Source organism: Xyrauchen texanus, chromosome 36, assembly GCF_025860055.1.
Source record: "Xyrauchen texanus isolate HMW12.3.18 chromosome 36, RBS_HiC_50CHRs, whole genome shotgun sequence".
Taxonomy (NCBI): domain Eukaryota; kingdom Metazoa; phylum Chordata; class Actinopteri; order Cypriniformes; family Catostomidae; genus Xyrauchen; species Xyrauchen texanus.
Genome location: NC_068311.1, coordinates 16770609 through 16786583, shown reverse-complemented (window position 1 = coordinate 16786583; position 15975 = coordinate 16770609). Strand labels below are relative to the sequence as shown.

Genomic DNA, 15975 nt, shown 5'->3' with positions numbered 1-15975 from the left:
AAAAAAAAACAATACATAGAAGGGATTTTTACATCCTATTATATAATCCTGTTTCCTTTAAAAATATAAATAACTCATGATAAATTCTTGATTGCTTAGTACCTTCTCCTAGGAGAACCTGAAGCGTCAGCTCATTGATTTAAATATTTCTTAAAGCATGTTTTAGCTGGAACCGCTCTCTTTCATAAGCTTCGCATTCTATAAGCACATGTTCTACAGTTTCAGCTAACCCACATTTATCACAATTTCCATTCTCATGTTTACCAATTCTTTGTAAGCATTGATTTAATAAACAATGTCCAATACGCATTCTTGTTATTAATACGTCCTCTTTCCTGTTTCCGAATCTTCTTCTCTCTGAACCTACTTTTCCTTGAATGAAGTACAAATGTCTACCTTTTGGTCCTTCATTCCATTCCTTCTGCCAAATTTCCTGTATTTGTATTCCGCTATTATCACTTTAATTTCTGTTTTACTTAATGCCACTTCAATGTCAATTTGTGAATAATTGAATGCCCGTTTAGCCAGATTGTCAGCCTCCTCATTTCCTTTCACACCCATATGCGATGGAACCCATACAAGATTTACCAGAATTCCATACTGTTTTGTTCTGTAAAGACTCTGCATTACTTCAATTATCATGTCTTGCCTTGCTGATGATGTTCCACTTTCCAAACTATTTAGAGCTGATAGAGAATCTGTACAAATCACTGCCCTTGTTGGTTGTATTTCTTCTATCCACTGAAGTGCTAGACATATTGCTGTTATTTCTGCAGTGAATACCAAAATATGATCTGATGATACTGCTGTTTTCCCAAATTCTGGGTCTTTTGAACCATCAGTATATATTTGCACTGTACTATAGTAAGTTTGATCTATGTATTGCTGTATACCTAGATTTTCTAATCCATTTCTATCATTATGCTTTTCTTTAAGCAATTGGATATCAATCAAAGGCATTGGGAACAACCAAGGAGGAATTGCTGACCTAGCCACAGTAGGGGCAACATTGAAATCCTTAGCTGCGATTATCATGACGTTTCATTGTTTAACTGTAGTCACTAAAACACTCCTTACTGATTCACACTGCATTGGTGTGTAGAGATCATTTAGGGGTAGAATATAGTCTCTACATTCAACCATTTTCTGTTTATAACCTGGTCCATACAGATACCAATCTGTTGTTCAGAAAATAAAAATTATGCATCGATTCCTGATGAAAAAGGGGCCGTTCAGCGCACTGAAGCATAGACATCAATTTGTCCATTCGAAGAAAAAAAATACATATTAAATGTTTAAAAAAAAAATCTGTCATATTAAAACTAACTGTTGTTCTTGTCAAATCAGATAACGTGTTAAAAGAATAACGCAATTAATCGCAATGGCCGTAATATGGAAGATTCCTGAGTAATGCAAGCTTGTAGTACCACCTGTTTACTCCAGAGGGCAGTAAGTGAAACTCCAGCTGTATGGGCAACAAGCAGTTTATACAGTGAACAAAAATTCAGCAGACAGCACAACACAAATATGTGTCATGTTTTTGCGTTCAAAACACTTGAAGGAGCGCAAATTCAAACTAAGGAATCTCAAGATGTGTTCCAAGTATTAAACTATATTTAACTTGACACAGTGACCTACAAATTGTATGTTTATGATGCAACGCACCAGAGACGCTACAGAAGCATCTGTCTGATGCAGGTGTACATTGACGGGTGCTTATACAAGTCCTCAAAATAAATCTCGAACTGATTGACAAATTCACTTGTGAAATGGATATCTGTGAACTGTGCCAATGATTGACTTACAATATGGTAGTAAACAATACATTGTATTCTAAAGCCACTTTTTGTATCATCTTATCAATGATGAACTCTACTGCCACAAGAATGTAATGCATATTAATTATATATATAAAATATTTAAAGATAACTATGTATAATTATTTCATCATTATATATTGAATTATTGTTATATGAGGGGCTTTCTCAAAGTAAATATTTATATGTGATTAATTCCGATTAATTAATCGGGACACCATATAATTAATTTGATTACAAATTTTAATAGATTGACAAGCCTAATATATATATATATATATATATATAATTGTTTAAGTATCACAAGTGTATAGGGACTTGAGGAATGTAAGTGTCATTTTTTTTTTTTTTTTGCACTTCTGTTCATTATATTTGCATGAATATGCAAATCTAATTTCAATTCATTTACTATCACATGATATCTATTTCTTTGTGTATTAAAAGAGAAAAAAGTACTATAATCATACAAATAAATAATGTATGATTTGACTTTCTGTGCAACAATGAACTATCAACAATGGCGTGTACACATACACAACATTCGTGTTATTTCTTACTCAAGGTGGCACTGATGTTTCAGTGATGGACTTGATTTACATTTAACATTGCTATTTGATGAAGGAACATACACATAAGCTACACATAAGTTACACATACATTACACATGTGTATCTTATGTGTTAGGTGTAGCTCACTATGTGTTTGACAGCCAGTTGCATCTCATGAAATTTCAGTGTTAAAATAATGAATCCTGTTATTGATTTGTCCTGATTTGTTGTATTATCTCTTTAATTTGTGAAAATAAAACGTAAAATTGTATCAAAATGTATTTTATTATATGGTTTTCTAACTGTATTTTATATATATTGATTTATATTTATTTATTTATTTATTTTTCATCCCCTTTTTCTCACAATTTGGAATGCCCAATTCCCACTACTTAGTAGGTCCTCGTGGTGGCACGGTTACTCACCTCAATCTGGGTGGTGGAGGACAAGTTTCAGTTGCCTTCGCTTCTGAGACAGTCAATCTGAGCATTTGATCACGTGGCTCGTCGTGCATGACATCACAGAGACTCACAGCATGTAGAGGCTCACGCTACTCTCCACAATTCACGCACAACTAGCGAGAACCACTAATTGTGACCACGAGGAGGTTACCCCACGTGACTCTACCCTCCCTAGCAACCGGGCTAATTTGATTGCTTTGGAAACCTGGCTGGAGTCACTCAGCACACCTTGGATTCGATCTTGCGACTCCAGAGGTGGTTGTCAGTGTCAATACTCACTGAACTACCCAGGCCCCGTCTTGAAAATATATACACAAATTTACACTATCTGGGCATTTTGTACATTCATTTTTGTTAGATCTAAGTTTCAGGTCTCTAAAGTCCCAAATATTGGGAAAATTAAGGGTTAATGGGTGTAATCAAAGTCCATATAGAAACATACTACCCATGTTTCTATATTTTTCACTTCGACTTATATATCTTGTCTATGAGATACTTCAGGGGCCTGAACAAAACATGAACATGTTAGAATCATATTTTACAGACCTTTTTGAGTTTGTAAAGATCCTTATCTATTTTGACACAAACTGACCTGCTTTCCCTTATTTGTAAGTTGCTTTAGAGAAAATGCATGTAGGGGGAGACCGGGGAGTGTTGTAACACTGGGTTAGTTGTAACACTGTCAGTTTGACCAATCAGAAAAGAGCTGCGGTGATGTCATCAATATCGTAGACTCCCATTTCCTTTTCGAGCTCACATGAGAGAGGCATGTCTCTGATAGCAACACTGTGTATTATATAACCAAAAAAAATATTTTCAGGTATGAAATATATATTTTTTTATCAAGATTATTTTTTGCCTAGTGATCATTCTATTGTAGATGCAATGTTGCAACTTACATCACCTTAAGTAGCCGTTTCTCTAGTTTAATTTGATGCTTTGCATTCATGCTAACTTCAAACCCACATACCTTAAACAGTTAGCTATGTAATGGCTGGTTGTTGTGGGGATTGTTGTAACAGTTTCTTAAAATATGTTACAAACATCCCCTTTTGATGAAGGAAGTCACTTACTGCAAATAAAATGTGATAGAGCTCCTTTCTTTCCCACCCCATTGTTCTCATAAGCTACTGGCCCTTGATTGTAGTGTCTATTGTCCATTCAAGGAGTTGATTAACACAGCCAGTGATGCATGGATGAGAATCAATCCTGCTAAAACAATGACAGTCTATGACATCCCAAGCCTGGTCGAGATTGCATTCCCCAATGCTGCTACGCCAAACAACATACAAGCTGGTTTTATATGTACAGGCATCTAGCCTTTCAATCCAGACATTTTCGAGGAGTGTGACTATGCACCATCACAGGTCACAGATCATCTTGAACCACCTGCCTCCCTGGTCTCCACCTCAGCTTAGCCAGCCCAAGCCGCCACCTCAGCTTAGCCAGCCCAAGCCTCCTCTTCAGTTTAGCCAGCCCAAGCCTCCACCTCAGCTTAGCCAGCCCAAGCCTCCACCTCAGTTTAGCCAGCCCAAGCCACCACCTCAGCTTAGCCAGCCCAAGCCTCCACATCAGCTTAGCCAGCCCAAGCCTCCACATCAGCTTAGGCAGCCCAAGCCTCCTCCTCAGTTTAGCCAGCCCAAGCCTCCACATCATCTTAGCCAGCTCAAGCCTCCACCTCAGCTTAGCCAGCCCAAGCCGCCACCTCAGCTTAGCCAGTCCAAGCCGCCACCTCAGCTTAGCCAGCCCAAGCCTCCTCTTCAGTTTAGCCAGCCCAAGCCTCCACATCATCTTAGCCAGCCCAAGCCTCCACATCAGCTTAGCCAGCCCAAGCCTCCTACTCAGTTTAGCCAGCCCAAGCCTCCACATCATCTTAGCCAGCCCAAGCCTCCACCTCAGCTTAGCCAGCCTAAGCCTCCACCTCTGTTTAGCCAGCCCAAGCCTTCACATCAGCTTAGCCAGCCCAAGCCTCCACCTCAGCTTAGCCAGCCCAAGCCTCCACCTCAGCTTAGCCAGCCCAAGCCTCCTACTCAGTTTATCCAGCCCAAGCCTCCACATCATGTTAGCCAGCCCAAGCCTCCACCTCAGCTTAGCCAGCCCAAGCCTCCACCTCTGTTTAGCCAGCCCAAGCCGCCACCTCAGCTTAGCCAGCCCAAGCCTCCACATCAGCTTAGCCAGCCCAAGCCTCCACATCAGCTTAGCCAGCCCAAGCCTCCACATCAGCTTAGCCAGCCCAAGCCTCCACATCATCTTAGCCAGCCCAAGCCTCCACATCAGCTTAGCCAGCCCAAGCCTCCTCCTCAGTTCAGCCAGCCCAAGCCTCCACATCAGCTTAGCCAGCCCAAGCCTCCTCTTCAGTTTAGCCAGCCCAAGCCTCCACCTCAGTTTAGCCAGCCCAAGCCTTCACATCAGCTTAGCCAGCCCAAGCCTCCACCTCAGCTTAGCCAGCCCAAGCCTCTTTTCCAGTTGACCAGGCAGGTCAAGCCTTTTCTCAGACTCAGCCAGACCTCTCAACTCAAGCTGCTCAAAAAGGTTTCAGTCCATCTGCTCTCCATCCATTTCCCAAAGCAGGACCAAGGAAGACTGCCAGTGGGAAGAGAAAGAGGAAATTAGAAATCTTGAGAGATACACCTGTGAAACAGGCACTTGAAGAGGAAGCAAGGAAGAGGACCATTAAAAAAAAGAAAAAAGAATAACCCTGCCATATGGAAAGGGGCAAAAGAAGAAAGCCAAGCAAAAGGCACAAGCCCAATGATCAAGAGGACTCTGAAACCTCAGCTGATGAGAATTTCTGCATTGTGTGTATGGAACACGAGTGGTGGTGGCGTAGTGGACTAAAGCACATAACTGGCAATCAGAAGGTTGCTGGTTCGATCCCCACAGCCACCACCATTGTGTCCTTGAGCAATACACTTAATCCAGGTTGCTCCGGGGGGATTGTCCCTGTAATAAGTGCACTGTAAGTCTCTTTGGATAAAAGTGTCTGCCAAATGCATAAATGTAAATGTAAACACTTTGCAAACTCAAGGCCAAAATAAATATCGGTGTGTAAACCGTCAGTTCTGGGCCCACAAAGCCTGCACTCCAGAGGCAGCAGTCTACATTTGCCACAACTATGACAGTGATTGAACCTGTGACACATGCACATTCAGGAATACAGTACACACACAAACACACACAGAAATATTTTTTCAGTTAATGTAACATTTTGAAAAAATAAGTGTTTTTGTCACTTTAAATTGTTCATCTTATTTAATACAATGTCTTCTTTATTCTTCAATAAAGTTCTTGTATGGTGTGGATCTTATTTTAACAAATTACATTGTTACATCCATCCCCAGCTAGTGTTACAACTCACACTAGTATATATATATATATATGTCGCAAGGGTTCCGTCATGCGTCCAAAAGTGAGAGCATTTCATCTTTTGATGATTAGAATCTCGAAAAGGCTGGACAAGCTAAGCTCTGAAATAAAAATTAAAAAAATTAAAAAACATGCCGGGGAAAACTCATACATGTTATGCGCTGTATTCATCGCATCCTTGTCCATTATTATTTATTTATTACCAGGCTAAAAAAGGTAGTTTTTTTAGAGAGAGTGCCTGCAGAAGTGTTTCCATGTTAACTGGTACATTGTAGAAAATATATATTTTAGAGAGCCTTGTCTGTCTGTCATCACTGGATTGGTGCTTGTTTTCAAACTGAGCCGCCCCTTTTCCCTTTGCGGTACACGCCTTCCCCCATTCCCATGCGTCCAACGCTCAGAGAGTATTAACAGTGAAACGAAAGAGAAAGTACATTTGCTGCTTGCATGGCAGTTCCTTGTAACTGGTATGATTGTCCTCAGGACGGGAATACACAGTATGGGTTTGACAGTTGGAGGTCTTATCCTTACATTGTTATGCTTAGGTATTTATAAAGACGGTTTGTAATGGTTAAACTGTTGTTTATATTTAGAGATTTAGAGTAGTCTAAATGTTTTTCCTTGTTTGCTTCCTTATTGCTGTACAATTGCTGGTTGCACACTTATATCAAAGCATGTTATATACTATTACGTCAAATCTACTATTATAAATATAAAAATGTAACTGTGTTTTGTTTCTATATTCATAATATTTTTAAGGAAATAAGTCTTTAAAATGGAGATCATTTCATGTAGTAGATTTAATATTGGGCAGTGCTGACTATTTGTAGTTTCATTTTTGTTTAGCATGAGCTCCCAAGTTTTATTTACATTTGCAATGGCAAGCATTGTATTTCTTAATCCTGTCATGGGGCACTGCATTTTTTCTTAATTTACTGTTTTTTGACCAGGTGTAAATGGATCTCAGTCTGTCCATAACATTCAGTGGCTTCCTTGTCAGTTTGTTGATGAGAAGGTTCAAGTAAATAATGAGGGCCACCCAGAGACTCAGTACATCCACAGAGAGGCTTTGCTTCAATTTGGTAATGCTGGTGACAGCGCTTTATACCCTACCATTACCTTCCTTGTCACAGGTGAGTGAAAGTCACTTTATGTCGTTGAAGTTATAATTCTTTAATAGTTTTAATCCGCAATATTAACGTGTGGTTATTTATTGTGTCTAATGCAGCCTCTAAGGTGGATATGAGGCGTTATGTGGAAGGAGGAGAGGACAAACTAAAATGTGAGATCCGTAGGTACAGCACTGGAGGCATTGTAATGCGCTGGCCTACTGTGGGAGCACAAGAGTATGACGTCTGGTTCACTTGTACTTTACGCCATACTGAAGGCTCTTTTGTTGTTACCACATTTCTCAGACACACACCTGCATCTCCTGCCAAAGGAAATGTGGACTATCTGCAATGGATAACTGTTAATGACAGGGAACTCCTGACAACATCAGGTAGGCATTATTATTGGAATGATGCAGTCATGATTTTGCTCTACATTTAAAGGGATAGTTCACCCAAACATTACATTTCTGTGATTATTTACTCACCCTCATGTTGGTTCAAACCTGAAAGACTTTTTTCTTCTGAGTGACAAAAAAATGAGATGTTTGGCAGAATGACAGCCTGAGTTACCATTCACTTTCATTGTATGGAAAAAAGATGCAATGGAAGTTCATGGGGACTAAGATTGACGCTTATAAAGAAAATCTTATTGGTTTGGAACAACATAATGGTGATTAAATGATGACATAATTAGCATTTTTGGTTGAACTATCCCTTTAATGTATTCTAACCTGCCAGCCACCTTAATCACCATATCTTCCATATGTGTTTGGCAGCTGCAATGGTTGTTTATACACAGACTCCCTCGGTAGAGGTGGGATTCTTGAAGGAACCGATTCTGCACTGTCAGTTTGCAGTGGATCACAAACAGGCTAATGTTACGGTGGAGTGGAGGTTGCAGCGACACGGGGAGCGCAGCAGGCTCTTTAGCTACTCTAGCCGCACGGGGAAGAGTGAAGGAAGCGGAGTGTCTTTCAAAGCCATCGGCACTGGAAACGCCTCCTTCAAACTTCCACTCACCAGAAAAATCAGCGAGGGCACATACATCTGCTCTGTCCTTGTTCCTCCCCTCTATGGCAGCCATGATATTCCTGTTAGCCTAAGTGGTAAGATGAAAAACATTTGCATAGAAATAGAGCTTTTCCATTTTTAACATTTTGGAGCAAGGGATACTATCTGGATATTTCAATGTGTTTAATAAAACTGTCTGTTGTTAACATTACTTGAAGTGACTTTTACATTTGGTTCTGCAGCATGAATTACAGGTATACACAGTCATGCTTCAATTGTTGCTAAATAAGGACTACGACTACCATAAGGATGTAATTTTACATGCTTGACTCATCAGACAACTGTTGTACTCCTTTTTTTTGCATCTTGTTTTCAACTTATGTTTTTAAAATGCACATAAGCTTCAAAATTCATGTTTGGTGTATGACTGAGTAATTTATGTTACAGAACAAAATGTGAAAGTCTCTAAAAAAAAAAAAGTAATGTTAACCACAAATCCTTTTTTACTCATAAATCCAAATTTATTTTCTAGAAATCCACTGGAAGTTCCCGATGTAACCCAGTTTGGCCTACAAATTGATATCATGACAGAACAGCTCTATCAAAGGGAACATCTGAAAGTGATTCCTATATCATTTACTCACTCTCATGACTTCTCAGATGTGTATGACTTTCTTTCTTCTGCTGAACACAAACAAAGATTTTTTGAAGAATATTTCAGCTCTGTAGGTCCATACAATGGAGGTGAAGGGTGACCAAAAATGTAAAGCTCCAAAAAGCACATAAAGGCAGCATAAAGCCATAAGACTCCATGTCTTTAGAAGCAATATGATATGTGTGGTTGAGAAACAGATATTTAAGTCCTTTTTCTCCTCCCTGCCTTCTTAAAACAAAAGAAGAAAAATGTGAAAGAGGAGATTGATACTAAAAAGGACTTAAATATTGAACTGTTTCTTATCCACATCTGTTATATCGCTAGTTCTAGATTTAATCACTGGAGTCTTATGGATTACTTTTATGCTGCCTTTATATGCTTTTGATTACCGTTCACTTGCATTGCGAGGACCTATAGAGCTGAAATGTTTTTCTAAAAATCTTTGTTTGTGTTCAGAATAAGAAAGAAAGTCATACACATCTGGGATGGTGTGAGAGTGAGTAAATGATGTGACGATTTTCATTTTTGGGAGAACTATCTCTTTAAAATGTCTTATTTCTCTTTAACCTTCACAGAACAACCTCGTGTTTCTCTGAATGTGGGTTCCTCCTTGTCTTTGATACTCGGTAAGGAGCAGAAGGTTACATGTGATGCAGAGGGCTACTATCCTCTGGATGTGAACATCGAGTGGTATCGAGAACCAGCACGAGGCAGCCCTACGCCTGTGTTCCTGACAAATATACTGTACTCCAGTCATCGGCTTCATCAAGATGGCACATACTCACTCTCAGCCTTCTACCTTCTGCAGCCAGGCCTTGAGGACTCTGGATATATGTACACTTGCAGAGTATCTCATAAGTCCTTGCTCACACCCATCCGCAAGAGCTTTCTGCTTACAGTTACAGGTGAATCAGATACAAAAGGAAAGACCACACAACCATTCTCACAAAGATCTGTTTAGATGGAAAGTCCCTAAGTATCCTTTAAATGAAGTATTATAATAATCACTAGGTGGCAGGTGAGATGTACTGGTCATAAACAGAGCTTTAGAATTTGCAAACACTCTTCTCAATGCATTTTGTTTTTTGTTTTTACCACAGAACCTGACTCTACAATGTGGTATGTCGCAGTCATTGGATTTATATTAGTCATGCTAATAATCATTTTATGGCTGCTACCTCAGTTCTATGCAGGTGAGACCTTTGTTGTTTCTGAACAACTTTAAAGCATTTTTTGTGCATCCCTCAATTGACTGGGGATTGTCCACATTTTCGGATATTTGTTTTACACTTTAAAAATGTAAACAGAAAACCATACTCTTCTGAGTGTATTCATGTTGATATAAGTTTTATACAGTGATGTAAGCAAACTCATGATTGAATTAAGGTCACATTATTGTGTGGAAATACTGTAAATTTTTCAAGATTAAGGATAAAAATGTGGGTCTTCCACTTTGTCACTTTTCAATATTTGACAAAATCAGAATCAGCTTTATTGCCAAGTATGCTTACACATACAAGGAATTTGTCTTGGTGACAGGAAATCAAATAAGGTCTTATTAAGCCCATAATGTCTGTGATGAACATTCTAATGTTCTAATACATTCATCTTCAGACAAAGATTTTCCAATACAATGTGGCTGAAAATGAAAGATTAATCAAGGCTAAATATTTGGAAACTTTAATGAAAGGAAGCCATTGCAAACCATTAAAACATCATATAAATGTTTGTCATTTATTATTGCAATTTCATCAGTCAGCCAAGCCAACAATCAAATATTGTTCAATGGAAAACTTCTTGACTGTTGTAGAATGTTGTTGTTTAAAGGGATAGTTCACTCATCATTTATTCACCCTCATGCCGTCCCAGATTTTTTTCTTCTGCTGAACGCAAACAAAGATTTTTAGATGAATATTTCAGCTCTGTAGATTCATACAAAGCAAGTGAACGGTGACCAAACATTTGAAGGCCCAAAAAGCATATAAAGGCAGCATAAAAGTTATCCATAAGACTCCAGTGGTTAAATGAATATCTTAAGAAGCTAAATGATAGATGTGGGTGAGAAACAGTTCAATATTTAAGTCCTTTTTTTTACTATAAATTCTCCTCCCTGCCCTGTAGGTGGAGATATGCACAAAGAATGCAAATTGCTAAAAACAAAAGATGAAGAATTAAAAAGTGAAAATGTTGATTTATAGTTAAAAAAAAGGACTTATATATTGATCTGTTTCTCATGCACACCTGTCATATCGCTTCTGAATATATCGAGTTAACCACTGGAGTCATTTGGATTACGTTTATGCTGCCTTTATGAGCTTTTTGGACCTTCAAAGTTCTGGCCACCATTTACTTTCATTCTGTGGAACTACAGAGCTGAGATATTTTTCTAAAAATCTTTCGTTAGTTTTCAGCAGAAGAAAGAAAGTCATACACATCTTATATAGCATGTGGGAGAGTAAATGATGAGAGAATTTTCATTTTTGGGTGAACTATCTCTTTAACTCTTTTATTATTCTGCTTACCTGTGCCAACTCTAATGCTCATAATATTGTTTCTCTTTTAGAACGAAAAGCTGCAAATAAGGTGAGGACTAACTGTGACAAATAGAAGAGTAACAATAAATTTGCTACCAATGTGTTTTGCACAATTTTAACAGTTTGAATATGAATGAGATGAATGGGCTCTCTGGACTGTTTATGTGTATTTGTGTGTTTTACACACACATGTGTATATGTAAGTATTGACATATTTGGATGTGTGATGTAATTGAATGTGCCGTATATGTCTCACACACTGTATGTTTAATCTCTGTCTCTTGTGTGCAGAGGTTCTGAGAGCTCATGCTTTTAAGGATTTCATGTACAGCGCAATAGAAAAGACAACACATCCATCCCTCTCCCCTCATCCCTCCGTCTCCTCCTGCTGCCGCTGCATTCTCCAAGTTCAGGTTCTCTGCATGGGAAAATGGGGAGTGTAATTCCAGATCTCATGTTTTATGTTCTTGTTTACAGTAGCCGGTAAGGCACTAAAATTCCCCTGAATTAAAGAATTTAAATGGGCTTTCTGGATTGTATCATTTTTGTGTTTAGCCTTTATAAATGATTATGCAAAAACATAACTACAGTTGTAGTGAAATTGTTTTGTACTTTTGCAAAAATGAAAATGTAGTAAAATGTTTTCTTTGGGTCATCTATGGTGATTTCAAAGCCTAGAAAAGTCATGGAAATAGAAATCATAAAAAGTCATGGAAAAGTAATGGCCATTTCTATAGAGAATATATATTTTATAGATTAGATAATAATATTTTATAGTCTAGAAATTGATCTTTTATGGTGCAATCACTATAGATAAATTTTTTAAATACTTATACGGTAATTACTGAAAAAGTAATCAATATTCATTGATCAAAGAGTGTGACTTGACATGACTTGAACTTTTGGCTAAATGTAAGATTTTTGTGTAATTTTTAATGTAGAAAAAAATAAAGTCTGTTTTGAATTTTACAATCGTGTTATTACTACTTCAGAATATACATTTTTAGTGAACATATGCTGATTTTCATGTTTGTAATGTTGTTTTCCACTCACTGTAAAAGGCAACACCAATGGTACTATGAGGCCTGTAAGTATTCTTGTCTGAATGCTCATCTCTGGTCCACATGAATTCTCTGAAATGATTGCTGGATATGGCTGGATGTTTATCAACCTACTAATCCTAAAATCTGAATGGCTGATAGCAAAATCTGTCAAATATGTATTAAACGTCAAACTATGCTTCAAACAAGAAAAATGCATTTGCCAATGGGGTAATGAAAAGTTTATTTTTCTCACCCCACTGGCAAATGTTTGTTTCTTGTTTTAAGATTTCTCTGGAAACAAGACAAAACATCTTATGTCATTTTGCTTGTTAAGAAAAATAATCTTGTTTAGATATTGTTACTGGCAAAAAAGACAAAAATACTAATTAAGAAAATATTTTTTTGCAACAATGTTCTTCCTTTCACAAGCGCTTTATGCTTATAGTTACAGACGAATCAGATGCAAAACATTTTTATAAAACATTCTCACAAAGGTTGTTTTGTATGAAAATTCTCTTAATGTCCTCTAAAAAAAAGACCCCATGAAATGGCTTGACAAGCACAGTTTTCTGTCCTGTGTTGATGTATTAATTAAACTAGACATTTGGGTGGGGCATATCAAAGTGTTCATCCCTTTGTTTTTTAATAGCCATTAGGCTTTTCTACTTGTTAGTGGGGTACAGGTGATATTAAGGGGAGGGACATTTTCATTCTAGAGAGCATTTGACTGGACAAAATGTAGAGCAGGATCAGTTATCAGTATATGCAGTATTTGGTCCATTTTACAGAGAGAAAAAAAAGGACATTTTAAATGTGTACAAAGTGTCAAAATGTCAGAGTACAATATTATTTAGATGCCTCAAAGCTGTCACACATAGACTAAAAGCCACAAAACTTTAATTTTGATTTAATGGCTCTGTACGTGAAGAATTAAAATGAACCACTAGGTGGCATAAGAGATGATATAATCATGGTCATAATCACTCTTCAATTAGTATTTATTTATTTATTTGACCACAGAACCTGACTCTACCATGTGGAATATCAAGGCATTGGATTTATAATAGTCATGCTAGAATTCTTTATTGGCTGCTGGTAAGATTTTGTTGTAATTTGTTTGGAATGTATCTGTATTTTTGAGCATATTATTTTATTAGAGCCCAAAGGAATTTTTTACATTTCCTGATTTCCTTTTTCTGCTTTCAGAATGTAAATAGACACACTACTCTTCTAACAATATTCCTGTTCTTAAACGTGATATGCAGAGATATATGCCACGTCTGTTTTAATCAATAATGTCACAATAGGGTGGAAATATTTCTTGATCTTTGATTTCATAAAAAAGAGGGTTTTTCAAATTGATGCTTAATGCCTTTTCCAACATATTTTTTCAATATCTTGACAAGCTTTGTATAAACAATTATATCTGTCATGAACAAGTAACTTGTAAAAATTTTAAAGAGTTGCTCTTCTTAATAAGCAATTTGCATATGTATTTCTGCTCTGAGGAAAACAATGTTACATCATTAATGAGTCTTGATTAATATTCAGCACCTGCATAATTTATTTATTTTTCTCAGCGTCCCATATTCCAGCCCCCCAATCAAAATTATTTGTAATGTCTGAATACATGTGTAATTAGTGATGTATTATAATGCAATCTAATATAAAGTGGCTTATAAGTTCATTATCAATCAAGGATAAATATTTGGCAACTATTGTAAAAGATGCCTTTGAAAACCATTAAAACAAAAAATTATTGTAATTTATAAATAAGTATAACCAAATCTGTAAACAAAAAGTGTGATTTTTACACAATTCCTTTAATTCTGGACTCTGTTATATTGATCAGATCACTGTGAACTATAATTCTTGCACTATTTAATCTCTTATAGGACGGAAAGCTGCAAAAAAAAATTTAGTTGCTACCAGCATTCTTTGTTCAAATGAACAGTGACATGATTGATGAATCATCTCTCTGTACTGTTGGCACATGTAATTATTGGCATATGTGGAAGTGTGATGTAAGTGTGTGTGTGTGTATTTGCTATATCTCCAGTCTCACACACTGTATGTTTAGACTCTGTCTCTTGTGTGCAGAAGATCTGAGTGCTCATGCCTGAGGATTTCATGTTCAGCGGCATGGAAACCGACAAAACATCCAATCCTCTCCCCTCGTCCCTCCGTCTCATCCTGCTGCTCCCGCTGCATTCTCCAAGATCAGGTGCTCTGCATGGGAAAATTGAGAGTGTAATTCCAGATCTCACGGTTTATGTTCTTTTTTACAGTAGCTGTTAAGGCTACATTATTCATAACATTATTCAGACTCCCCTGAATTAAAGAACAATTTAATTAAGGGTTTGTGGGTTATTTTATTTTTGTATGTAGGCCTAGAATTAATAGATAATTTTACAATGTAGTTTCATAAATTACATGCAAAATACACTAATACAATTGTAGTGAAATTGTCTTTTAACTTAGCAAAATAATTAAATAATTGGGTGCGTTAAGGGTTTATATAGGTCATGAAAAACTTTATAACTGTTTTTTTTTTGTCCTGTAAAAGACAAACATTTATAATCTTAAAAAATAAAGTTCTCCATGATTTAAAAAATGTATGAATTATTTAACATATCCATCCATCCATCCATCTTCAACCGCTTATCCGAAGTCGGGTCGCGGGGGCAGCTGCTCCAGCAGGGGGCCCCAAACTTTCCTATCCCGAGCCACATTAACCAACACTGACTGGGGGACCCCGAGGCGTTCCCAGGCCACTGTGGAGATGTAATCTCTCCACCTAGTCCTGGGTCTTCCCCGAGGCCTCCTCCCAGCTGGACGTGCCTGAAACACCTCCCTAGGGAGGCGGCCAGGGGGCATCCTTACCAGATGCCCAAACCACCTCAACTGACTCCTTTCAACGCAAAGGAGCAGCGGCTCTACTCCGAGCTCCTCACGGATGACTGAGATCCTCACCCTATCTCTAAGGGAGAAGCCTGCCACCCTTCTGAGGAAGCCCATTTCGGCCGCTTGTACTCGTGACCTAGTTCTTTCGGTCATGACCCAACCTTCATGACCATAGGCGAGGGTAGGAACAAAAATTGACCGGTAGATCGAGAGCTTTGCCCTTCCGCTCAGCTATCTTTTCGTGACAACGGTGCGATAGAGCGAGTGCAATACCGCCCCCGCTGCCCCGATTCTCCGGCCAACCTCCCGCTCCATTGTCCCCTCACTCGTGAACAAGACCCCGAGGTACTTGAACTCCTTCACTTGGGGCAAAACCTCATTCCCTACCTGGAGTACGCACTCCATCGGTTTCCTGCTGAGAACCATGGCCTCAGATTTAGAGGTGCTAATCCTCATCCCAGCTGCTTCACACTCGACTGCCAAGCGATCCAGTGAGAGCTGAAGGTCACGGAGCCGATGATGAC

General features: G+C 38.1%; 2 protein-coding genes across 2 annotated transcripts; both read left to right on the top strand.

Annotated features, from left to right (window-relative positions):
• Positions 1–4179: 4179 nt before the first annotated feature.
• LOC127629504 (uncharacterized) lies at positions 4180–5439 on the top strand. The gene has a single exon (XM_052106594.1). It carries the CDS (start codon positions 4180–4182, stop codon positions 5437–5439), a length of 1260 nt encoding a protein of 419 aa, XP_051962554.1.
• Positions 5440–6617: 1178 nt separating this feature from the next.
• On the top strand, positions 6618–12463 carry LOC127629908 (tapasin-related protein-like). Its single transcript, XM_052107214.1, has 8 exons — positions 6618–6737; positions 7143–7325; positions 7421–7693; positions 8081–8410; positions 9546–9875; positions 10071–10163; positions 11534–11553; positions 11796–12463. Exons 1-8 carry the CDS (start codon positions 6662–6664, stop codon positions 11802–11804), a joined length of 1314 nt encoding a protein of 437 aa, XP_051963174.1. The 5' UTR covers positions 6618–6661; the 3' UTR covers positions 11805–12463.
• Positions 12464–15975: the final 3512 nt, after the last annotated feature.